At 35.7% G+C, this 26,516-nt stretch overlaps 2 protein-coding genes across 4 annotated transcripts in view; one reads left to right on the top strand and one right to left on the bottom strand.

The window, feature by feature from the left end:
• The window catches only part of Elovl7 (ELOVL fatty acid elongase 7), a 51,791-nt gene extending 49,324 nt beyond the window's left edge, over positions 1-2,467 (top strand). For both annotated transcript variants that reach the window (XM_073084085.1, XM_073084086.1), the window contains exons 7-9: positions 573-709; positions 1,208-1,363; positions 2,025-2,467. In XM_073084085.1, the coding sequence (XP_072940186.1) occupies positions 573-709; positions 1,208-1,363; positions 2,025-2,183 (452 nt within the window). In that variant the 3' untranslated portion in view covers positions 2,184-2,467. The remainder of the gene's footprint in view (positions 1-572; positions 710-1,207; positions 1,364-2,024) is intronic.
• A 7,424-nt stretch (positions 2,468-9,891) lies between these two features.
• Positions 9,892-25,466, bottom strand: LOC140750646 (uncharacterized). Of its 2 annotated transcripts, none has more exons than XM_073084312.1 (3): positions 25,347-25,466; positions 14,369-14,623; positions 9,892-12,247 (listed from the first exon to the last, which is right to left on the bottom strand). In XM_073084312.1, exons 1-3 carry the CDS (start codon positions 25,387-25,389, stop codon positions 10,509-10,511), a joined length of 2,037 nt encoding a protein of 678 aa, XP_072940413.1. In that variant the 5' UTR covers positions 25,390-25,466; the 3' UTR covers positions 9,892-10,508. The 2 variants fall into 2 exon arrangements, with proteins under 2 accessions (XP_072940413.1, XP_072940414.1); XM_073084313.1 differs by having other exon boundaries at positions 14,399-14,623.
• Between the last annotated feature and the right edge of the window lie 1,050 nt (positions 25,467-26,516).

Below are 26,516 nucleotides of genomic sequence, written 5' to 3'. Positions count from 1 at the left end.
TGGTTTAAATACTATAACGGAATATTTATCGGAATATGTTATCGCAGAAACTGGAGAAATATCGGATTTTATATACTCGTTATCAAATATTTTTGTAGATTCAGTAATACGTTAAGCAATTACATTATAGGTTACTACTATACATTATGGTAGTAGATAAAATTGAGGTCTACGTCTTATAGAAAGAACTTTTTTATAAACTCAACCCTAAAATAATATCTACTTATTGTCTATTACAAAATAATGGACTGCTACCTATGAGGGCCGAATGGAATGCTTCTTATAAATAAATTTTGAAAGGTTCCCTCCTTGGTTCAACTCTGGAGGCCTTCTGCCTTATCTTATAATAGGAGTATTAAACGTTGCTGTGTTGTAGTTTGAAGGGTGTAACAGCGCATTGTCGCCGTCCTTAGATGGGACTGTAATTATATATCGGATTTCTAGCAGATGATTGTGATTTCAACTGTCTTCTATATATTGAAACATCTAACTAACAATTGTAAGACCCTTCAAAACAGGACACAAAGTTTATACCTACAAGAACTTTATTTATATATGTTTCATTTCCTCAGGCGGTCATTCAACTTTCTTCGGTATGCTGAACACTTTTGTGCACATCGTAATGTACTCGTACTATCTGCTGGCGGCTCTCGGACCCAACGTTCAGAAGTACTTGTGGTTCAAGAAGTATATCACGGGACTTCAAATGGTAAATTTTCATACTTTTTTTTTATTTATCAGTGATCATCTTGTGGCTTGCGATACGATGTTTGAGGTCACAATCCCAGACACGTATCTCTTTTTCCAAATTATGTTAATCGTAACTTGCGTTAACGACGAAAAATATATCGTAAAGAAACGTGTAGACTTTCTCATCAATCATCCAATGTCAATGTTTGCTTACAAAAGAACAGCTATTTCTTAGTCAACATAAGAATACCTACCTGCGTTATTTTTAAAAGTTTTAGAGCGGGACTTGCAAAAGCCGCTAGAGACCGTACAAATAGATTTGTAGGGAAAATATTTGCAAAACGAAATTATTGACGATTGTTCGGTGTTGTACTGAAACCTCTATCTCATTGCCCAATGAAACATGACTCTTAACTGTTATGGGATTTTCTGTAATGATAAAGATTGGCGTCTAAACTAGGTATTTGGCAAGTTAAACTAAATATGATTGAATCTCTAAAATTGTTTTGCATTCCAGGTCCAGTTCATATTGGTGTTCTTCCACGCGTTCCAACTGCTGTTCACCGACTGCGACTACCCTCGCGCGTTCGTCTGGTGGATCGGCATGCACGCTGTACTCTTCTACTACCTATTCTCTGACTTCTACAAGCAGGCCTACCTCAAGAAGACCAAGGTAATTACATTTATAAGACGCTTCATGAACACGAGAGTAATATTTTATACTTATGTACATTACACCCAACCCATCGCAGAAAACCGCATTAAAATCGGACCAGTGGTTTTGGAGATAAATGGTAACATTGGCTTGCACACAAAAACAACCTCTTACTAGAAATGCATATACCGCCTTCGTTCCGACGTGGGTAATAAACTTTAAAAATAGTAGGTATATGCAAATCAGTAAAATATTTGGTAATACTGTAATAGTTTTGACTTTCATTATTATTCATTGATTTGGGAATTAATAAGGTCAAATAAATAACAAATTCATAATAGAAAATTATAAAATAAGCATAAGTAATTAATTTATTATTCATATTAATAAGTATTCATTTATTCGTTATTGATTTTCCAAATATACTAGCTGACCCGGCAAACGTTGTGTTGCCATATAAATAAAAAAAATGTTAAGGGTGAACAATCCTTATCACTTAGGGGTATGAAAAATAAATAGTAGCCGATTCTCAGAACTACTGAATATGCGTATAAAATTTGGTGAAAATCGGTAAAGCCGTTTCGGAGGAGTACGGTTACTAACATTGTGACACGAGAATTTTATATATAAGATATTTTTTTAAATATGCTATTTATATTGTATTTCTGACTTTTTTTAGGCTGCTGCTAAAGCGAAAGCTAAGAAAGAGGCAGCGGAGGCGGAATCCATCAAAATGGAGACGAAAGACAGGATGCTCCCACTCCTCAACGGCTTCAGCAACGGCTCGGGGCTCGGCGACGTGCGGCAACGGATGGCCGGCGCGATGGCGTCGCAGTGATCAGTGGATGTTGTAGCACGTGTTATGTTAATGGACAATTAGTAGAGTGAGGACCATTTTCCTGTCACGCGGGTTTGCGTTCGACTGTCTGTACCGCATGTGTGTCTGTCCCTTACTGTCGTTTCACAGATACTTTACACGCACGCGTATGTAAAGTGTCACGCATACAGTATAATCCGCGCCAAACTGCTAGTCCGCTCTGAATATAGAAACGCGTCGCAATAGCAAATTGTAGATGTTAGCGGGGGAACTCTCCAGGCACCCTCCACTGCCCACTCTCGCCCACGGGTCACGCCACGTCGCCACGCTACGTTAGTATACCCTTACGTTAATACGGAATATATGCTTGTAGTTGTGCGCATACTTCAGAGCGGACTAGCAATCTGGCGCGAACTATACCACGCATGCGGTTGACGCACGCGGGCAAAAACCCGCGTGACAATAAAAAGAACCTAACTCTTATTGTGGAATAGACGCTTCGTGCATTATCGGCCTACCGCCATCTGCAGAAAGTGAATCTCATACTACACCGAGAGCGAGGTACGCTCTAGAGAGTGAGCTCAATTAGTTTCAGGCTAGATTTAGTTTAATAGGTGTAATTTATTTAAACCTATATACTACATAATAGTTGCTTGGCGTGCAAAAATTGTACTGTTTTTGATTTTAGAGTTTTGATGATGTTATTTTTTTTCAATGCCTCTAAACATCAGTTAAGAGCCAATATAAAAAAAAATAACAGCTTTAACTATATAAACTAGATTGATGTATCTACAGAATCTACTCCCATTTCCATAGTACAATTTGACCAAGAGTACATATTACCTAAATAAATAATTTAAATATCTTCCTTATTGGATATCTAATCCAGATATCTCCCTGTGACTTAATCTTCACTGAGCCAAGATCTTCATCTTAAAGCGCATTTTTAATTAAATAAAACCGGAAAAGTGATAAACATATACCCAACGATTTTTGAACACGCCGAGCTTCGATCACTAATAAGAACTAGATACACAATCAGCGACAAAAAAACGGGGCGACGAAAAGAGCACCCAAATAGACATTTGGGTGCACAAACCTGTCAAAGTAGCTTATGACAGCTAGCTTATGTCGTAAAAATTTATTGCTTTTGGTAAGCAGTTTTTAACACCTTTAAATTTTAATAATAGTGATAAGGTTGATTTTGCATTAATTTTAGATTCTGTCGCTTAGAATTTTATAAACACGTTTGACGCCACTTTTGAAGTTCATTTTTGTATGGGATTGTGTATCTAGTTCTTATTTGTGATCGAAGACGCCGAGTAATAATTATTATTAAGGTCGACACGGGTTACTAGGCCAGTGTCCTAAGTGGTGTGGTAAAATTTAGTAAAGTGAAGTACCTACTTACACACTATTTACTATTTTCAAAAGTGACTTTTGACTGGGTTACATTTCCATTGCGTAGTAGATAGTATAGTTCTTACGTACTTAAAGAAGTGCATGGGTGAAAAAATGTGAAAATATTGCAATATTTTAATGATTTTTAGTTTTTTTTTGCGTTACTTGCCTTTAATAGATAGGTAGCTAGGTAACTGTTTTCCTATTAATTACTTGTATATTAATTAGCTCGTTTGCATTCTTAGGGCGTTCCTTCATCAGGATTGCACTGTAATGTTAAAGTTCAGACTCGAGCATTACATTACAGTACAGTAATAATACAATTTGTAACATTGCAGTAATGAATAAGAAACCGCTATACAATACTGTTGATTATTTCTTTAATATCCAATTTTTGATTGTTACATTCCAAACTTATGCTAGTCAGTCAGTAAGACAGTGCAATCGAATCGTTTTTTTTTTACATTACAAACGAACATCCAAGTGAGGGAGCGCTATTACGAATGAGGATTTATAAATTAATATTATCTACTAAATAAATTTACCAATATAATCGATATCGTTATATTTTGCTATTTGGTCATATAATTTTATAAGGAAACCTAATGACTGCTGGAGTTATCTGTTATATCTATGTGCATATCGATATCGATTTTAGCACCAGTATGATAAACGGAAAACAAACAAAATTAAATCTCCTTATTGATATATGTTTATTGGCTTCATCTTGTTGCCTTTTAGCTTACGAAACATAATCAATTTAGAATGTAACGTCATTTAATACTTAAGATTACATCTAATGAGCCTTTATAAATGTAATGATTTGATATTAAAACTTTATTGGTGTTTTAATTAATAAAAATAAATCCGTGTGTATTGTACGTAAAGTCCATAAGAAACGTTAAATATTACTACAGGTTATATGTATAGGTATATTTTTAATAACATTCGATGATAGTATATTATAATGCTATAAAAAGGCTTTAATGTAATGCCACAAGCCAGCAAGAGTCACTTTGCGCTATAAAATTACGCCTGTATATCGATTTAAATATTTAAATGATTGTTTTCCAGTTTGGGTTGTATTAGAGAGCAACTTGTTAAATTACCTTCAACGCAAATGTATATTATTATAGTAAAATTGTATTGGAACCAGGGTCGGATTTGGAGGTCAGGAGGCTCCGGTGCGACGAAGGAGCGGAGGCCCCTTATTATTTTCCGAATAAGATGAACATTTATTTTTTTCTGTCAAGTCTTTCAAAAATTTGTTGCCAACAAATAAAGTGATTTCTACAACAATGGTAAAATTAAAAAAATACTGCTTGAAAAGTCTTTAAAAAATGACTGACTCCTCGAAATTTGGATATATTATATTCTCTATTGTGTGGGCCCCTGTCTTATGGAGGCTCCGAGGCAGTCGCCCCCACTTGCTTTCCCCAGAATCCGGCCCTGATTGGAATACAAAACTTTTTTGATACATATTTAATCAATTCATTCATAAATATACATGAATGTAATTTACAACTAGCTATGTATTTCGGAACGTGGGATACGTTTGCTATTTACTTGTATTAGGTTGGCAGATGAGTTCCCGCCATTTTAACCGATTTCACAAAAGGGTTATCAATTTGATTTGATTGTATTTTTTACGTAAATCTTTAATGACGAGACTTCTCTTTATTTAGCTGCCACCCTATCAGTTTGTACTCAAATGCAAATTTCACTTTGTTTTATAATCTAAGATATTATATCAAAAGGTGCACAATAAGACCAATAATATTCACCAACTTAACATACATAAGTCAATTGACTTATGTAATATCAGGAATGGCATACCATTCATGGCAGACATATCTCACATTGGGGATGAAATAGGTTATTTTGTCTCTAATTATCAATTAGTCCCACGATAGTGTAAGGTTTGCAGGACAATAACTAAACTATTTGTATTTTTAAATGTATTTATAAAATTAGGCGTGATAGCGCAGAGGCTGCCATAATTAGTTTTAATAGTTGTTACAGTCGATACATGGTCCCGGAAGTAGTTTAATGACATAGTTATACATTTAAACTAAATAAAAAATTATAAGTGTTCATCGAAAATATAAGTTTGAGTTTAATCACAATATGATATAGGAAAATACGAACGACCACTGACATTAAGTGACTGATTTTCGGAAAATATTGATGTGATGGAAGAAAAAATGAAGGGTTCAGCATATTTGCACTTGAATTTCATAAAATTTATATCATTTGTTAACACATACATGCTATGATTTTGCCCCTTTTTGCTTTCTATTTTCATAGGTATATGGAAATGCTTAAGGCGTACGCTAAAACTGACGCGGGTGCACGCGTGCTTGTATTAAAAATAGTTTAAGAACTAAAAACCACGCTAAAATCGCACAAGGAAAATCGTTAATCCTGACGATCCTGATGAGGAGAATAGGAAAAATTTAAATCATTGTCATCGGTTCTTGACAAGTGTTCAAAATTTTAAATTAATTGGACCATTCAAAGTGGGTAAAAATCGATTTCGAAGATTCCGATACATACATACAGGTCAAGCTAATAATAACGGGGTAAAAATATGAGCAGCGCCATAGTTTTTACACGCGCATTTGCGTACCGTTGAGTACCTATCATGGGATCGCACGCGGTAGATGTCTGCCAAGAGTTCCAAGCCATGCGCCCGCGCAGATTTAGCGTGCGTCCTTAAAGATTGCCAGTTGCATTAATTTACCTTGGGCTAATATATGAAATATAATAAAATCGCATATTTTTTAAATTCGTTCCTTTTTGTGTTTGTAAAATATAATGTTTATCATAAAGGTCAGACACAGCTACAAATATTCATGTGTTTCGTAAAATTTAATTTTATATTTGTATAATTTTTGTATTGTTACAGTCGCGAATAAAAATGTAGATATGTACGTACAGAAATGTCACTTGAATTGTGATACTTATTTAATAAATTTTGTATGATGATGAATTAAAACTTTGTTTTTGTTATCACATATGAAATAAACATTGATATTTTACTTAAGATACATAAATTTATTTTAAAAAGAATTGAAATGATGCATGATGATAATTAATTTATTTACCTAATATCTACTTACCATGTGTTTATTTTCAGTTTTAGAACTTGCAAAATTGTCCGAAAATGTTTTGGTTTTATTGGTATCTAACTGAGCATAAACTTTTGCTTAATGAAAATAGTCTTTAGATCTGCGATGCTTACGTCAATTCAATGTTTTATAACGATTAAATGCATGAATTTCTAACTTAATGCATGTACTACCTACATACAATGATTATTCATTATTTGTACACAATTAAATTAATTAAATATTTATCTAAATAACTAGCTGACCCGGCAAACGTTGTGTTGCCATATAAATTAAAAAAAAATAAGGGTGAAAAACCCGTATCACTTAGGGGTATGAAAAATAGATAGTAGCCGATTCTCAGACCTACTGATGCATATAAAATTTGGTGAAAATCGGTAAGCCGTTTCGAAGGAGCACGGTAACTAACATTGTGACTCGAGAATTTTATATATAAGATAATTCTCAAAAAATACTCGGTAAAAGCGAAACCCCAAAAACAAAACTAATCAATTTCTCGTTTTTGAACACATGTGACTTGATTAGAATAAAAAATAAAACTAGGTAGTAAAACTGCACGTGAGTGAATGATGCACGACTGCATATGTTTCTTTGTGGTCAAAGCGAAATAACTACCAACTACCTATTTGGCGCTGATAGGCTATTAAAATTTAACCGCCCCTACCGACTTATATTAGATATATTCATTTTTGTCAACGAGGGGGAAATCTTCAAAACGTACCGAATGCTCTGGGGTTATGTGGGATTTTACCGCACTAAAAGCCCCCGATGGCCGTCCTCGGCGCTGCGTAGAGGTCTCCAGGGAAGTAACGCAACGATCACCATTTAGCCCCTTCGGACTCCACCCAGGTGAACATGACCCGCACCATCTGGTATGCAAGAGGGCATCGTGCAGGAGAAATTGACCGCATATATTTACCGCCCCGAGGTTTCAACCTACACTTACGTTGCTTTAACTTCACATAATAATTACGTTAAATTAATATTGTAACTATCCTAACAGTATTAGTATAGAATCAATAACTTGAAATGTAATACATGTAATAGAATATTTACCTAGATTATAACCGTATTGTATAGATTTTGAAACAAACTTCCTTCATGTTCAGAGGGGGTGTAATCAGCTGCGACACAGTTTTTACTATTGCAGTTGTTTACGAATGTACAAATTGTGAAAATGTTTCCTGTTTCAATAAATCTTTAAATCTTTAATGTCAACATTAATGTCCGATTGCTAAGCACAAACCTACAGTCGTATTGAGAGTTGGAGCCATATCTCCTGTATCGGGTTGGTAACTTCACACGCTTTTAAGAACATTTCACAGAACTCTCACGATGTTTTTCTTGGACGCCAAACCTACTAATGGGAAAATTGTAATTACACAAGAAATCCTAGTAACGTAATGACTTCATAGTTTAAACTACTTGGATACTTTGACATTTATTAACTGACTTATTGATTAATTACCAATGTAAACCTTATTTTTTGTACCTCCTTCTTCATAACAAAATGACGAAAATCCTGCCTGAGCTGAATCTCAAAAACCTGCCACTTCTACATAATAACTTAGTCATGTAACTTTTCCCAACAAGGTAATTAATCTCAAAAGGGAATTTCTTCAATATTATGTAAATTAATTATTTACCAAAATAATTAATTTACATAATATTGAATGTAGAATATTTAGGTAGTTACACTTTTTAATATACTTATAAGTTGAGTATTTATCTTAATCATACCCATAGATGTATTAGCTAGTCATTGATCATACCTAGGTAAATAAGATAAAATGTGAATATAGCTCACCCATTTTTTTAATTTATGTGTAAGTTAAATTAAAGCAAATTTCGCCACCCTTAAAAAGATAACGGAAAATGTCGCGGGCACGATAATCAAGGAATATGTAAACAAAAAATATTTTCTTGCTTTGTGCCTTGCACTGCCATCTAGTGGTGAGTAGTATCTTGTCAAGAAGATGATAAAACTGTGTATATGTAGCTACTTGCCCATAGATGTCGTTTAAAGGTTTCCACAATTCAGTTAATGGTATTTGATAAATTGGGGTAAAGATGAAAATGCTTAATCTAAAATATTCCTTGGTATGTTTGAATAATGTATAGTCGTTTAAATTTTAAAGGAAATTTATTTTTGTCGTATACCATCTTGTAAAACTTCTTTGTACCTACTGGCTTGAAGGACGTAGTAAGGCAGCTGAATTATTATTATTATTTTACTCATCAGAGTTAGCAGCGCATCGGTGACATTTGGAACAACTCTCCTAATAACCCGGCGTCGCTCCCACGTCGTCGGGTACCTTTTGAAGGTTTCCCCATCGGAAAATATGCCTTACATGTTAAGATGATAATAATCTGATGATAATACCTATTAAATTTACCTTATGGTCATAAATTGTCTAGCATCTTTTAAAGTGACGTACTTTAGGTACCATATTTTTAAAAGGACATATTTTTAAACCGGACATCAACTAGTATGTAATTATTGACTCCTCCTTAAGTTTTTCATTCGTTTTTATAATATTTATGTAGCAAGCGAGCATGCAGCCCTGATGGTACCGCCCATGTACCGCCGCTCATTAACATCTGTAACCAACTCCATATAGAGGTTCTATTTGAACACGATCACTGATGTTTACTACTCCTAAGGACTAGGTAAGTTGGCTGGCATGTACCACCCCTATCCCCGAAGAGCTACAATTAGTCCATTTCTAGCTAGAAACAGCTAGAAATGGACTTCACGATGGTACCTGAGGTAACTCTCCGGTTGAATTACTGCTTCTAGTTCTAGATTTTTATTTTTCTATAGGTACATACTTACTTCTATTTATACACATGTGTTCATACAGGGGGGTTACTACCATCTCTTAAAACAATATTATTTTAATCATACTTTTACTTTTCTTGCAGGAAATTTGACTTTTTAAGCAAAATATGACAATTTCAGTTGGTTTTATACAATGGATAAGCGAAAAATTAATAAGGGCTCAAGTTTGTTTAACTGCGTATGACGGAATATTTTACTGTTTTAAAGAGGAAATAAAACTTTCCTGAACTATGATGGTTTTTAAAAGGTGGTGGTAGGCCCCCAGTATTCATTAAAGTGTAGGCAATGCATAATGGTGTTACTTCTCACGCGCTTAGGATAGGTGCCTACGTCGAATGACAACTTACGCAAGCCATTGTTTTCACGAAAACTTTATTTACAAAGAAATATTTTACAATATGTGTTTACTCATTACGTTATATTGTACTTAATGAGATAAGAAATAAGTCTACAGCTTAAGCATATTGCAGGATTCTTTTAGATACTGGCGGATAGATTTTATTTTTATTTTAAGTACAACCATTATAACTTAACTAGGGGTACGTAGATTCACATTAATATCACAAAATAATTTAGGGTAACTCTACTAATGGTAAGCCTCTTTAGATATAAATACATAAAGAGCGAGAAATAATGTCGGTAACTCGATTTTGTAATGGCAAATGAAACTTACGTAAAATTTACTACGACTTAATTTTAAGTCACTTTTGTTTGTGTTAGTAAAATACATACATCGTCTGTAATTACATCAGTTTTTGAAAGCAATACGGTTATTTTTATACAATATCAAACTTAAAATAAAAGTTTTATGAGTTAACTCTAATTTCTATTGGGTAACAGAAATCTCCAAATAATGGTAATATAGTAATAAACTTTGAAGATTATACGTGAAGATGAAACCTAATTCTAACTTATAAAGCTTATCCAAAGAGGCGACTAATATAATGGCAGTGAAAAATGTTAATAATAACTCTATACTCTAGATTTAGTTCTGCCGAACTCTTCTATATGGTCGTATTCTGAGAATCCTGGATCAGAATCGTAGTACGCATAGTCGTAACTGTTATCTTCCTTTTTGCTGGGAGGTTTTGCAAAGTGCGGTGGATGAGAGGGAGGTCGTGGGCGAGGAGTCGAAGCTGTCGTTGGAGGCAAGGTCTCGCGGCTAGGAACACGTTGTTCGATGTTCCGTGGTGGTGAAGTTGTCGTTATCCTAACCGCCGCATTACTCACTTGAGGATAATTTGCCGTTGACGGAGCTGAAGGCGCTTCGTACGGCCTAGATGTTGTGGTATAAGTCTGGTAGTAGTCAAAGGTGCGTTGGGTACTCGGCTCTGTCTGTAGTCTTATTGTGGTATAAATTTCAGGAGGTGCAGTTGTTGGTGAGAATGGTGTAGGAGGTCTGAACGGTCTGGGCACAGCGGCTGTTTTAGAGTTTGATTTCGATATTTGTTTTCCAAGGAGTTTTTGTTCTTCGGGTAACCTGTTGCCACTTGCAGCGATGTTGAGAGAGTGGGCACCTGAGAGGAGTTCCTTTTCTCGTTCGTACAGCTCCGGCCTGTACTGTCCATCATCCTCTCCTTGCGGTGGACGGTATTGCCCATCATCTTCATTACTTTCTGCGTAATTCGCCGCTTGTGTATTTAAAGCTAGATTAGTGTTGTATGCCACTGTGTTGAAATTCGAAGATGGGTTAACTGGAGTTGTTGCGTATGCAGTAGTCGTTGGAATTGTTGTTGGAGAATTGTTGTTGTTGTAATAACTTTGTTTGGCTCCTGAGAATTGGGCAAAGTTGTTCTTTTCTGGCTCATAGGACACGCTGTTGAAGTTTCTGTAAGCGGGTGTGCTAGTAATGAACCCGCGGGATGAGTTATAATCTACAGTAGTCGTAGGTGTTCCTCTGACATTATTGTAATTTCCATTTAAAGATTTAGTCCTAACGAAATCGGGTTCTTTTGGTACATCTGGTACTACGTTAAAACTATTACGAACTTTGAACGGTCTGTTTTCATTTTGTACATTATAACCGGGAGTTGATTGACCTTCGTAATTATAGATCTCTACTAGTCCCTCTTTCTTGGTTACAGGAGGTGGTGTAGTCGAATGTGAAAATGGTGTTGGCGATGGGCTGTTGGGGAAGAATCTGTTTTGTTTTGGTGTAACCCTACTTACTTCCACGTATTCTTCCCTGTATTGAGGAGGGACGTTGGCTGTGGTGGGGATGAAATGCTGTCGATTTTGGAATTGATTGCGTCGGTTAAAGTTCTGTGACTGATCGGTGTATGTTTGGTCTTGGGTGGTGCTTGGTGCATATGTGGTTGGTGGAAGTGCCGTTGATGTGTAAATTGGGCGCTTTCTTATAACCTTTCGCTTAGTAATGTCGTATTGGGACGGGACGGGAGGTTGGGGTGGTGGGGGAGGTACGGTGGTGTACTGAGTTGTTGTTGGTATCGAGCGTGGTGTTGTTGCTCGTCTGAACGACTGTCGTTGTGCAGGGGCTGGTGCGGATTGTTGTTGAGGGGCAGAATCGTCTCGACCACGATCGCGTTGGCCGCTGAAAAAGTCCGAAGAGTGCGCTGCTCTGAGATCTGAGGCGCCGCCGCTGGGCTGGTTGTTTTGCGAGAGACGGCGGTCCCCGGTCTCCGCTCGTTGCAGAGCAAACTCGGCTTCGTCTTCCCGATTTCCAGACGGAGACAACTTTTTCGTGTCAAATCCTGCAGTGACGTAAATAAAAAAATAAATGAAAATTTATAAAAAAGTACGAATAACTTTTATCACAGAGATATTTTTTCTATGCTGAAAAGATGGAGAGAACATGTAATTATAAATCTGACCCTGAGTAATACATAATCTATTCAATGAATTCAATAAGTACTAGGCAACATTGTAAATTGCTAATGGGAATTTGGAACAACTAGAATCTAATATAATATTCTTTTAAAATTATTTTCAGATTAAAATTAATTGATTAGAATTATAGCAAAACAATTATAACACATGTGCGTTTATTACCATTATATTTTAACAAACAAAAACTTTTTATATTTACCGTACACTTAAATGAATGAGAATTAACTTATCATTGATAGTAATGTATAAGCTTAAGGCTTTAATATAATGCATTATTTTTAAACCAAATTAATAGCAAAAACATGTAACCGCCATAGTAAATTTTAAAAAGCACGACTGAAGCCCGCTCATCGCACCGTCCAAGCTTTTCTCCATACACATACTCAGTGCGATAAAAATAAAATAAGCTCCCTAATGCGCTTTTAAATCAATGATAATGTCATACAAAATTATTAAATAAAATTAATCAATGTTCAGACCTGAAGATGCTTCCTTTGCACAACATTTGGCACATAAAATTATTATTAAATGATTAAGATCAGTAAACGTTCAATTTCAAGCGAATCGCCAAGCTCTTAAATTTGCCCTCTTTGCAAGTATTTGCATATTTAATAAGAATATTTCCCTTTCAAAACACCGCTATCATAAAGTTAAGGCAGACATAATTTTAATATGTCGTCCATAAAATCCTTTCGTAAGTAATTTGTTAATTTCAAAAAGCTATCGAGGTTACATCATTTTACTACCTTGTAATCACCGGCACATCTATAATGTTTACTTTAAAAAGTAACACGGATAGATATTTCAAAACTCATCTGAAACGGTTTAAATTGGCTAAAATAAATTTATTAAGTACCTAAATGTTTTTTATGTAATTCAGGCCAACAGAATAAGACAGTAAATATAAATTATCGTTAATAAATTTATTTTTCGATTATTAAAAAGTTTTTCTTTGAAAATGATAAAAGCTAAATAATACCGTGCGGACAACTGAGTCTTGAATTCTAGATAAACTTCTCAGCATCGACAACATTAAGAATCGCGTTTCTCACGATATTTTCTTTCACATTACAGCGAATAATAAATTAACTTGTAAAATGTCAAGTTACAAATACGTGAAGTGGATTATAAGACGTGTACCGTCAAGTTTAAATGAAAATAAAATTAAATTAAAAGTCAAAGATGTTTCATTAATAAAATCATTATAGGCTGTCACTAATGTAACAACAAAGTAACCAAAAATGAAACAACTTTTAGGCTAAAATTTACAACCTTTTAATAATATTATCGCTCGAAATACGTGTATACTCGTATGAAGTATATTATGTCTATGGATTTCTCAATTTTACACAAAATTACACATACAATAAATAATATGTACTCGTACGTAGTGTTTTGTTATTCAGATTTAGTGCAAATTCTCGACCACATTCCTTATTTAAAACATTGCCAATATTTTATTGTCTTGGATCTATTTGTAGTAATAACTGATACCTAACTGAGATAACTGGTTTACCAATGTACTTTCAATAATTATTTCACTCTTTGCGGATATTCTGTCTTATTCCGTGTCTGAACTAAATATGAAGCTAAGGGTCTTTTTCCTGTCAAGCGGGTTTGTGTTCGCATCTGGGGCTGGTACCCATGCGTAATACTTAATTACATCCTATCGTCTCGTAGACGTCATGTTTCATGTACGCGGCTCGTATTGACCGTAGCGGAGTAATTAGGACGCTTTCCTGTCGCGTTTACGTCCGCATGCGCGTTCGCCCGCACTTGCATCTTATATTTTGATAGGCATACGCATATCGGTCGTGAAGATATTGCAGACAATTAATGCATGTGCACGAGAGAGACGCGCTACGAGCGTAAACACGCGCGAAAAGAAAAGCGGCCTGGACGCGTGCAGTAAACCCGCGTGTCAGGAAAAGGCCCTATATAAAGCTAATAACTAGTAATAGCGTTGTTAGTGGCAAAGCGCTCACCGGATCCGATCTTGTAGAGATCGAACTGACCGTCGTAGATATCAGCAGGGCAGGCCAGGGGGTCGTCGTCTCCCCAGTCGGTGCACGTCTGGGCCTCCTGGTGGAACAGCGTGCCGGGGGGACAGAAGAACCTGAAGTCCCTAATGCCCCCGCCAGCTACCCTCACGCACACATGGAACGCCTTGCATCCGGACTTCGCATCAGCATAGTACGCCCCCAGGATACGACCACGACAGTTGAAACGCTCTGCTCCCCCTATAAGAAACAAAATATTAATATGGGCAGGAGAAAATGGCAGAAGTTTGTAGCGTTCTACTGCGGCACTACCGTCACAGCATTTTTTATAGTATCAGTGTAGATCTACGGCATTCTGGTTTGAAAAGGGTTGTAAGGAAACCTTACCTATATGGAGTCAATACAAAATATGTACAAAAAGAAATTTAAATAGTTTATTCGAAAGCAATTAATTTATGAAAATCATATAGAAGACTGTGCAATCAAATTATTCAAATATAAACGTATATAATATACGTAGGTGAATAAACATTTAAAAATATTTTTTATCGCTTCGCAATTTTAACTAATAGTGTCACAATTTTCCTAATTAGGCAAAACGTTCGGGCGTCTAATTACTAATGGACGAAATTCGTGACTCGATGACACCGGCCTTAATACCTAAAATCTTCTTTGGTGCGAGCATGTAGCCACAGAATATACTATTACAGTAGAGTAAGATTTACTATTCTATTAGCTTTAAAATATTACTTTAATTGAAGTAGGTAGATAATGAAATAATAAAAGTTTAAACATATAAAAATACAGTAAATTAACTATTTAGATTTTCACCGGACTAGGATTCAAAATTGAAATACACATCCTACGAAAATACGTTTTCCGTTTTCCGAATTATAGTGTAGTGAATGTATATTTATTTTGATGCACTCCTACTACTAGTACTACGACTACAACAATGTAGTTATTCATTTTCTTGAATGTATCTCGTTTATATTTTCATGTATGTACTACATTTTTATTTTTAAGCTATTGCATAGCTTTTATCGCGGGCTTTGAGCGCGGCGACCGAATCGAGAAATTCCGTAACGAAAATAAGTAACACCTTTGTTGGATATCAAGTCTCCAGGCAACCGAGTTGTTGACTGTCAATAGAAAAATATGGATATAATTGAATAAAGTATTATTTTACATTCCTTATTATTTTATTTGATATTGCGACGAGATGTCGAATGAACTAAAAAACAATAAGAAAATACGAGCCACATTACGTGGGTTAATGAAACGAACCGAAAATTACATTTCGGGAATAGAAAAAATTGACAATGAAGAAATAAATATACGACTGAATTCTTTACAAGAAAATTTGAATAAATTCTACGCGATTCAAGAAAAAATTGAATGGCTTACAGAAGAAGAAAATTTAGAAGAGGAAATAAAATACAGGTACGAGTTTGAAGAAATATATACAAAGCTAAAATTTAAATTTTTGAATGTACAAAAAGAAAATAATCGGCTAATACCTGAATGTTCTTTTATATCGGCAAGAGCGGAAGTTTATTTGATAAACTGTTAACTGTCAAGGCACGCTTGAGACGTACACCTAATACAAAAGGGTTATCACCTTATCAGTTAATGTTCGGCAGAAAGGTAAGAACCTATATGCATGCCTTATTTAAGAAATCCGCCCCACTATCCAGATTACATTACAATGCACCGCCAACGAAGGAGTTCGGACAAGGTGATAAGGTACAAGTCCGCAGTTACACCAACCCAGGAGTTAAATGGGAGTTCGGAGTCGTCATCCGAAGATTAGGTAGACTCCATTATGAAGTCAGAACTGAAAATGGCATACAGGTGCGCCGTCACCTTGACCAAATGCTGCCGGCGCCCCTGGTGGTGTAAGTAAAAATAGCGGTGGAGGACTGTTGGATATCAAGTGTTCAGGCAACCGAGTTGTTGACTGTCAATAGAAAAATATGGATATAATTGAATAAAGTATTATTTTACATTCCTTATTATTTTATTTGATAACCTTGCTTCGTCAACTTGAACACAGATGGCAGTAATACACATTTTTTTATAATCCGTGCGGAAATCTTAAAATTACGTGAAGTATATTTTATAGCTGATATTTGCAATTTCTTATATAATGGAGATATGATAAAATAGTGGATAAAGATGTATTAATGTAAATGTTGATGATTATGGAAGAATGTATTGTATTTCTGGAATTCCTTCTGAGCGTTTTCATAGCATAAAAAATGCTATGTAATAGCTTTACCGCGGCAGTCTCCGAGTGCCACACGTATTTTGTAATGTAGTACTTGAGCTACTAAAACTAACTATACTGTGGTACATTTGGTAGGTCAATCTGAATATTATCATCAGTGGTCTTGCATTGAGGTCGATTACGCGATCGAGACGAGTATGAATTTACCTAACTTTGCCAACTAAATGACCAAGTAATTGAAATTGCACATGATCCACTGATTTAATTCGTGGTTTAAAAAATCATGTTTATTTTATTCAAATTAAATTGTGTAATTTATGCGGAAAGTAACACATTTTAACCGCACATCTTTTAGGTGTTCTAATTAATTATACCATTATACCTATTATATGTTTACATCGTATATGGTTGTACATTTATTTATTACCATTTTGCATATGTGACCTTGTTAAATATACATAGATATCATCACAATCTACTTGAACTTGAAAAAATTGTTTACGCTTTTATTGCGCGGAACAGATGATTGTTGCTTCCATTTTTGTAATATAGAAGCAGCAAACGAGTCAGTCCATTGATGGTTAGTGGCTACTACCTCCCATTGACATCTATCATCAAGCCCACATAAGATATAAGATTCTACCTGAGGAAATAGTTACAACACCTGAGAACTAAGTTGGAACGCCTCAGATATATATGTTGTTTAGCACACTCTTCAAACCAGAACACAACAAATAACAGCGCACACTGGTGTTTTTGGATACAAAAAACTATGGTAGTGATATCTTCAGGATTAAATCAATCAAAGGGTTATGCCATCTTCAAAAATCTGCTTTATATTGTGTCCTAAGGAGTGATGCGTACCTATCTGACTAGATAGGAACCGACTGGCTCCAGGCAATATTCTATCTATAATACAAGCCTCTACTCTATATTATGGCGCTGGTTACAGATGCTCATGGGCGGCAATTCTTCCATAGTGGATATGCAGTCCACCGCGTGTTTGCTACTTACATTTCATAAAAAAGACAGAATTACATGTTATCACTATACTCATATGCTCTAAAACAATATAAAAGCTAAATAAAAACAATCTGCTTCACACAAGAATTTTCTATTCCTTTATTACTATTTATCTCACTTTTAGTATTTTTATACGCGGATATTTCATAAATAACACCTTTTAACCGCAGACATTATGTGGTTAGCGATAACCAGCATTAACTCATTCCCACACCGTCATTCCCACTACGAATGTGTTTAAACAATATGTGCCGCAGTGTAGTGTCATTTGATGGTGATGAAATATTGTAATACTTACTTAGGTTTTTTTGTCACATTTTTGTGTGGTAACATTCTATGAACGCTATCTTCTTTAGACAACTTTACGTGTTTTTAAATTGAAATCTTATTTATTTCAACTAACATTTAAAAGTCAACAATCTCTCACCGCTTCGGATAGTGTTCCCATAGACTTTGAATTTTTGCTATGACATCTTATGTCTATTTACATACATATCGCAAGAAACTCCACACGTGTGCATAATTTCAATATATATAAAAAATAATTTTCCATTAATGTTTTTACTGCATACTGAAACATTTCAGTACTTTGAATCAAGTTTTATATGTTTTTAATATTTGACCTACTTACTTAATTATTACTTGAAGTTAAAGTAAGCCTTTATGAATATCGTCAAATACTACTAGTAAATAATGTTTAGACATTACTTTTGTAACGCTCAAATAACTTCGTAGAGTTGGTAAAATCAGAAATTGTCTCACGTAGTTACGAGTAGTTTCTAAATCTGAGCAACTCGCAAGTAAATAGTTGAAAGCTGTCTGAACAAACAAATTACATGTGTAATAAAATGTAATGTTGTAAAAAGAGTAGATCGTGATTAAGTGTGGGCTTCGTATTGCGTCACGCAACTGGTGAATGTTGGTGCGAGAGGTCCGGAGGTTAAACGGAGAGGTTCCCATGCTTTTGAGGAGGTTAGGGCTGTTAGTTATAGATTTAGGCTTATGGCTTATGGCTTCTATGCGCTATTATGATAAATTGGTTGCTGTAGTGAATATGTAGCTGTTATTGACGGAACTGTTAAACTGTTGCATCACATACCTGGTGACTGTTGGTGGGAGAGGTAAGGCTGTCTGGAGGTTAAACGGAGAGGTTCCCATGCTTGTGGAGAGGTTAGGGCTGTTAGTTATAATTTAGGCTGACGGCTTATGGCTTCTATGCGCTATTATGATAAATTGGTTGCTGTAGTGAATATGTAGCTGTTATTGACGGAACTGTTAAACTGTTGCATCACATACCTGGTGACTGTTGGTGGGAGAGGTAAGGCTGTCTGGAGGTTAAACGGAGAGGTTGTGGAGAGGTTAGGGCTGTTAGTTGATAAATTTAGGCGAACTGCCTATTAGCCACTATGAGCTGTTATGAGCAACTGACTTAATAGCTTTTCGTCTAACACGTAGATAATGGACTGTTGCAAAATTATAATTCGAATTAAATCAAATAGTGCCGCTCGTTGATCGTTCAAACAAAATTGAATTCCGATTTAGTAGATACTCAGTAGCGTTAGTGACATGATGGTAGCCGAATCCATTATTATGGGATCGATGGTAGCCAAGAAGTGGTCTGGCTTAAGGGAATTAGGAGTAATAACCGATAAGTGGAGGTTCGTTTTTCTGACTCCCGGAAGACAACTTCTTGTGTTACAAGTCTTTGTCTCTAGTGCAGGCCTATGTCTCAAGGCTTCTTGCCCCATCAATCATGCATCAGTGCATTTATAACCGAAATTCCAGAGGTTCTCTAAATATTCAGTACTGCCACTTAATTATGTATTTTTTTATGAATTCGTGAGTCTCACAGTTATATGTTAAAAGAAATGTTTAGACTGATTTTATCTCATAGTGGTGGAATCTATGCTAAAAGGTCACAGGACCTTATATGAAATAGTGTTACCTAGATATAGCATCGGGATCCTTCGATACGTGAAGTATCATCCGCTTTACATCCGTTATTTATAAATCGATTTATCTAATGTTTTACCCACTAAAGATAGAAAGTTGTTCTAACAATGTAGGAAAAAATAATAGATATTTATTTATAATAATGGCCGGAAAAGAACCAATTGCTATGAAATACAAATCCGTTATTTAAACCTAAAATTCATATTCAAATTTGCAACCTTACCTACCGAGCTACCGATCATTAGAAAAACAAGCAGAGAAGTAAATAAACAAATAAGTACCTAAATTAGATAATTCCATAGTTCATAAATGTGAGGGCTTGTATATATCGAAACCGATTTATAAAGGCCTTCCAGGTCACAAGAGACATGCACACTGAGCACTAAGGTACAAAAAGTAGTAGAGTACCTATTCCAGTTAAATTTTCTTATATACGCAATCGTTATGTAGTTCTAGCCCTAAGCCGGTTAGGTCGATATGCCATCCGCCGGTTGTGTAATGTCGCGCCCGAGTCGCGAGCGGTGCAAATAGGGTTGCCAACCATACTATAAAACTTTGTTATACTAATTATATTTCGGGTTCAATATTGTATACAGTTAGTATATCATAAGACAAAAAGATACAATATTGTACGCATCGTAATGCGTTTGAGGTAGTGTTCTACTCACAACGTGTCAAAGTCAAACAAGTTTCACGACTTGAATTGTTTTTTAATTATTTACACGGTTTTCAATAATAGGTAAATGTACCTAATACTTCTATTTTAACAGTTTTCATTTATAATTGTAGTAGCTGAAGTTAAAATGTAATTTATTGTAAACAGTTGTATAAGTTAATTGTAGAAGTTAAAAAAATATAAATTTCCGATATGTAAATCATACATACATGCATACTTTTGTCTCGACAATCGAAAGGAAAGAATCTCAAGATAAAAAATACCGCCTGCATTTTGGAGTGCACACTGCACAACTTTTTTTTAAATTTCTTATCCGGAAAAATGTTGATAACCCTAGAGCCGCAAGGTGCGCTCAACTACTTGTAGCATCCGCGACTCTACGCGAAAGGTCACCGAGCCTTATGCAAATGCGTAAGTAAGTTACCGCACGCGACTCCATCCGCATTTGAAGACGCGCTGTTCTGATTTATCTAGATAAGCAATGCAATTAAATTGTAAATCTAAAAGAAGAACGGAAACCGAGCCTTATAGAAAAAGTAAACTATACCTTAGTAGTTACCGCGGTTTCCTCTTATGAATTTAACCAATATTATATCACCATTGTAAAGTATAAAATACTCGTAACAATATAATACTTTTCCACAATTTAATATTTATGTATTTGGCTCTTTCTTACTTCTTAAACCCGGCGCAAAATTAGGATAGCAATCGCAATCAATTATAAGTTGAATATCTTACTACAAAATGTATTTTGATTTATTTTTTTTGGTTTATAATGTCACTCAAGAATAAAATCTGTTCTTTTATTTGGGGACCATCCGTGTTCTTCTAGTTTATTATTTCTTTCTTCTTTTTATATTATTGAAGTTTAAATATAATTTATAGTAACCGAACGGAAAAATAGATTACGAGCTCAAATTGATTTATTTTCGGATTACAATAATCCATTTGATTATTAATAAATAAATTTAAAACTATGTTAGAACACACTAATTAAAAAACTAAGTCCTATCCATTTTATATTATAAATTAGCAAAGACGGACGTTATAAAATCTCTATATGTATAGATTTACGTGAGCGATGTTCTCTGCGGCACACTTTGATAGAGTTGTAAATGGTCGCGCATTCGTTACTCAATCTTGACTCAATCGTAGTATTAATTCCTTTTAAAGTAGATCAAGTCATTATGCGTGATGATTTTATCGGAATATTTCAAACATATTTCATATCCATATAAATAAATGACATTGAAGAGCACCATGTCGGTCATTTCAAAAGCCTAAGATATAAATTCGTATATATCTAGCGAAGAAGAATTTTGAAGGCTACTAAAATTATTTGAATAGTTTTTTTTAGAAAAAAATAAACGACTTTATATGAAGTACGTTACTAAACCGTATTTTTCATACAAACAATCAGTATAACATTAAATTTACATGAAGGCAATAATTACACGAGCACCCCCCAGCAAGGTTTGAGATATCACCCTCAAGTTTGATCTTAACGATTGTTACGATTAAGATAAAAATAATATTTTTTTACAAAGGCTACTATAATTTTATATATGGTAAAAAGTAATCCTTGTAGGACACTTATTCTTCACTAATTCATAAATACCTACTCATTGTCAATAACCCATTACTGCCCCACTGCTGGACACGGGTCTGAATGAGAGGAGTTTAGGCCATAATTCCCCGGTTTGCCAATGGAAGTTAGTAGGCTTCATACACCGTTTGAGCTTTTTAAAATAATTCCTAGGCGTGTAGGTTTCCTCGCGGTGTTTTCCATCACGTTATAGCAAGTGATGTTTTATTTCCATCACATATTTGTCTTATGTGATCAGCAAAATGCGCTTCCCTAAACGTTACGCCCCTGGGAGCTCTTCTTCCAAACTAACACCGACACTAACAATTACTGATTTAACGTAACATTTACTCTTTTCAATACATGAAACACTATTCGTAATTTAGTAAGAAAACTTGTTTGCATCGGCGTGGTAACTTGGCGTGAAGTCATTAACCACTCATTATTGTTGCCCGTGAAAATTCACTTCAGTTTCCTCGGTAATCGGTAACGGAACGATAAATTAGAAGCTAATTGAGTGTATAGTAATTAAACATGAAATCAGCTGAACAGTAATGATCCTTAAATATCATCAATTACTTCAGTTTCGATTATTTGCATTTGACGTTTTCTATGTATCCTTTTATTACCTTTAGTTACATTATTGGTTTAGGGCCTGACCGGACATCGGGTATTATCGTATGAGCCATAGTTGCGTTGACTACAATTTTTGGGCTACTAGTCGTCCAGTAGTTTACTAAGCAGTCGCTTAATAAACTACTGTTCGAATGTCCAACTTGTTGAGATAACTTTTTCTTTTTTTTTACGCGGAGAAATCCTCATGGATTCCCTTGCACCCGGGGGAGAGAACTATGAGAGGTATATTTTTAATTTTGATAGAAAAATCTGTCAACAGTCATTTATCTACGCATCTTTATTGATTCAAGCTACTAAATAGTCGCCGAGCTACTTTGGACAGTCACACGACTGTCTACTAATGTCTGATCTACTAAACAGCTAAATCTACCAGTTACTAACGCGATAATTAGCATTGGAATTAACATTGCATAGAGCCTTGCGTATTGAAATATCAATAAGGTAATTACAATGCAATTATATCAAAATGACCTATTTGTAATCGTATATGTAATTGAATACGTATCACGATACTGATTGATTAATACATATGCGGAAACCTTGCGCGGCATTATTCGCTACACATGATTTGAGGGCCGGTACATACTAGCTACTTTTAGCCGCCGCGATCGACGATTGAGTTACTTTTTGAAAGCTAGATGCAGCGTTAAAACGCTCTATACCGCAGTCATAAAAAAACGCCAGTCGCGGCGTTCAAGCGTTTATATTTCTAAGGCGCTCGGAAAAAAAAATGATGTATGCAATTGTTAAAACGCGCGTTTTCGATATCGCGACCAAACGCATCGACTTTTTTTAAATGTAGCAATCGAGCATGCGCTCCACCTGATGGTAAGTGGCTAATGGCGACAGAAGCGATTTCGGTAGTGGCGTCCTTTAGCGAAATGGAAATGGTTAATTAACCCCAGATAAGATTAGAGTCCTACCTGAAGTCGGCGACAGAAGCGATTCTCCCCTGAGGAATGACCTTCCACCCTTCTAACCGAAACACAACAGAACTTAACAATGCTGTATTAACAATTATACCGAAATAAGTTTAGCGGTGGTGCTCGGAAGTCAAACCACAAAAAGTTCTACCAGTATCTACATGGAAGTTATCTAGTCGATAAAACGCATTACATTAATGCAATCGCAAAAACGCGACTCACCACTCCTAAAAGTAGCTCGTCTGCTACGCCCATTAGATGTCATCACTACGAAATTGTATTGACGTATTCATTCATGTAACCATTGTTATGATGACTCAGCGAATTGCTATCAATCAATGCCATAACACATTTAAACGTGTCATCAGTCAAGCTTTATACAATGTACATAGGTCAGGCCGTTCTAGCCGTTTGTGGAAACATCAAAGATACTTTCTTTTTTTAGTTTACGTAACTATTTTTCTCATGCTTAACTGACCGCGCACGTATTGTACTTGTATCTCGAGTTTGGTTGATTTAGCAATCTTGATAAAGAATCTTGTGAGATTAATGGATTCATCGGCAATTTGATTGTTACGTGGGAAAATACTTTTGTATATTGATATATGTTTGTAAATAGGTAATTCTAACGTTCTTTGTTTTAGTGTATTTTTAGTAACGTCGTAAAATATTTAATGTCCCACTGCTGGGCACGGGTTTTCTCTCAGAATGAGAGGGTTTCAAGCCATAGTCTAATGCACTGTGCGGATTGGTGGACTTCAAACACATCTTTGAGTACTCTTTTAATGAATCCTCAGGGATGTAAATTTTCTTACGACATTTTCTTTCACCGCTGTAAAAAATATTACATAATTTGTAATACGCACATAACTTTGCAAAATTGGTGTAGTTAGGATTCGAACCTCGGATCATTGATTGCGAGGTCAAATTTCAACCACTAGGCTTCTAAAATTCTAAAATTTAGGACCGTTTAACGCATTAACAAAAGGGATTGGTGTTTTGCGAACATCGGAACCTTGAGTCGCATCCGTTCTCTGGCCGTCACGCCGCCCCAGTTCTTCTGGAGAGCGGACCGTGAGAAAATCACTTATGTAAATCCGGGGAATCGATTATCGTCGCGATGTACGATCGGTTGCACGGCGCGGGCGCACGGTCGAATGGAAAGTGCATCGGTTAGAGTCGCGGGTTGCGCAAACACCGCAATAGGTACTGCACCTCTCACAGTTTGCATGATGCGCTATGTATGGCGTCTCTATCCATCAATGACAACCCAATACAGCCTTTATTATACCTCGTTATGAACCACAATCGGCTGCCATATTAACGCGGTGCATCCAAGTAGATTAGTTTATACGAGCGATGTAATCACACGACTGGAAATCAAATTCAGATTAAGTTTGCAATAGTATTACCTAAGATTTAATACCTTCCGTAATTAAGTATAGATGTAGGCACGTAGAGACAGTTAATTACTTACATCGTAATATAAAAGAAGTAAAATAATTATAGTTAAGTATGATTAAGTCAAATAGCGTTTTAAGTATTTGCTTAGTTTTTCTTTTGTTTTAAATATGGTAAGGTATCAAAACAAAGTTAACCTTGCAATTTGAATACATCATTTTGTAGAGACTGCAATTAGTCACGGTGCAAGAATACAGCGTTAAGGTAATAATGATTTCCTAATTCCTGTAATTATAATTAATATAGCTAATTCCCACGCGCCCGGACGTCCTGCACTGTCACGCACGCGCGTGCACACCGTGTGTTACACTAACACAATTACCCATTTCCTCACATGCCATGCACTAACAGAACCCTAATCACACCGAAATACAAAAAGCAATCACGGATAACAGTCCTGGCACTTCCGGATTTCACTAGCGATCACGCGTACTGGTCACTCGGTGTGGGTGTCCCGTGCGTGGGGATGGACTTACCGAGGATGGGTAGCAATGCGAGCACGATCCACACGGGAGACATGTTGCCGCGAGGTGCGTCGCGAAGGGACTGGTGGCTGCAGCGCGCGCGCCGCCCGCCCGGCGCTGGTGGGGCTGAAAGCTCGCCCGCCCGCTCGGCCACAGGGTAATTGCGTGCGCTAAACGTGTGAACAATTTTAACACGAGAAACAGCTAATTATTGAGCGCTGTGTATTATCACGCGCGCCTATGAGTTTGTAATAAAATGTAGCTGTTAATTACACTTGCCGAATTTGTAGAAATATAGTGATAAACGTGTTTTTATTGATCGTAACTTGTAAATTTTTGGAGTATCTAGAAATCTATAGGTTTTTAGAAATCTATAAATTTTAGTAAGGGATTAAAACAAGTTATTTAAAATACCTAATTAACATGTTTACGATGTAACGTTACATTACAACACATTTATTGCTTCTTGATAGGTTTTATTAATAAACTTTAAACATACTTTTAACTTCCATAAATTAATATTATGACATTTCGTGTAAATCAGGTATCGAAAGCTATTAACATTAATAGGTAAGTAAATTTATTGCCATCATCACTTTTGTGTAATTTCAAAATTCCCATTCACTATGTATTTGTAAATACGTCTTAATACACAATCAAGTGATATAGTGGGCGTTTCTTAGCATTGATTTATCAGACACGTTCACCGAGTATCTTGACGCCCTATTGTCTTCTCTTATTACTAGTAGGTACTCATTAAAGCCTTAGGCATTTACGTATGACATTATAACTACAAAGTCGGCACGACATTAACTTTTATGAAGTATTTATACTCATATTAACGGTTTTTAATGCAATAAAGTATTATGTTAAATACAACGGGGACGAAATGTGAACCTGAAACATCCCACGACTTGAAGGGTAACGGCACCACCGCCACACCTATATATACAGGGTGAATCTCCATAAAGTGCACATATTGAAACAGGTAAAATTAAACCGCATTTTGTCGACAAAAAAAATAAAATAAATAATAAAAATATATATATATATATATATATGAGTTATTTACGAAACATTGCCTCTTCTTTAATGTGGCTTCTCTTGAAGGTGGTAGACCTATTTTTACCTAATAACAACAGTCTTAGGCGCTGCTGTGTTCCGGTTTGAAGGGTGTGGTAA

The sequence above is a fragment of the Epargyreus clarus genome, unplaced genomic scaffold (genome assembly GCF_041222505.1).
Source record: "Epargyreus clarus isolate Ecla_fem2 unplaced genomic scaffold, WU_Ecla_fem_2.2 ptg000021l, whole genome shotgun sequence".
Lineage (NCBI taxonomy): Eukaryota > Metazoa > Arthropoda > Insecta > Lepidoptera > Hesperiidae > Epargyreus > Epargyreus clarus.
The sequence above is the reverse complement of the archived record's forward strand: the minus strand, read 5'-3'. Positions and strand labels throughout refer to the sequence as shown.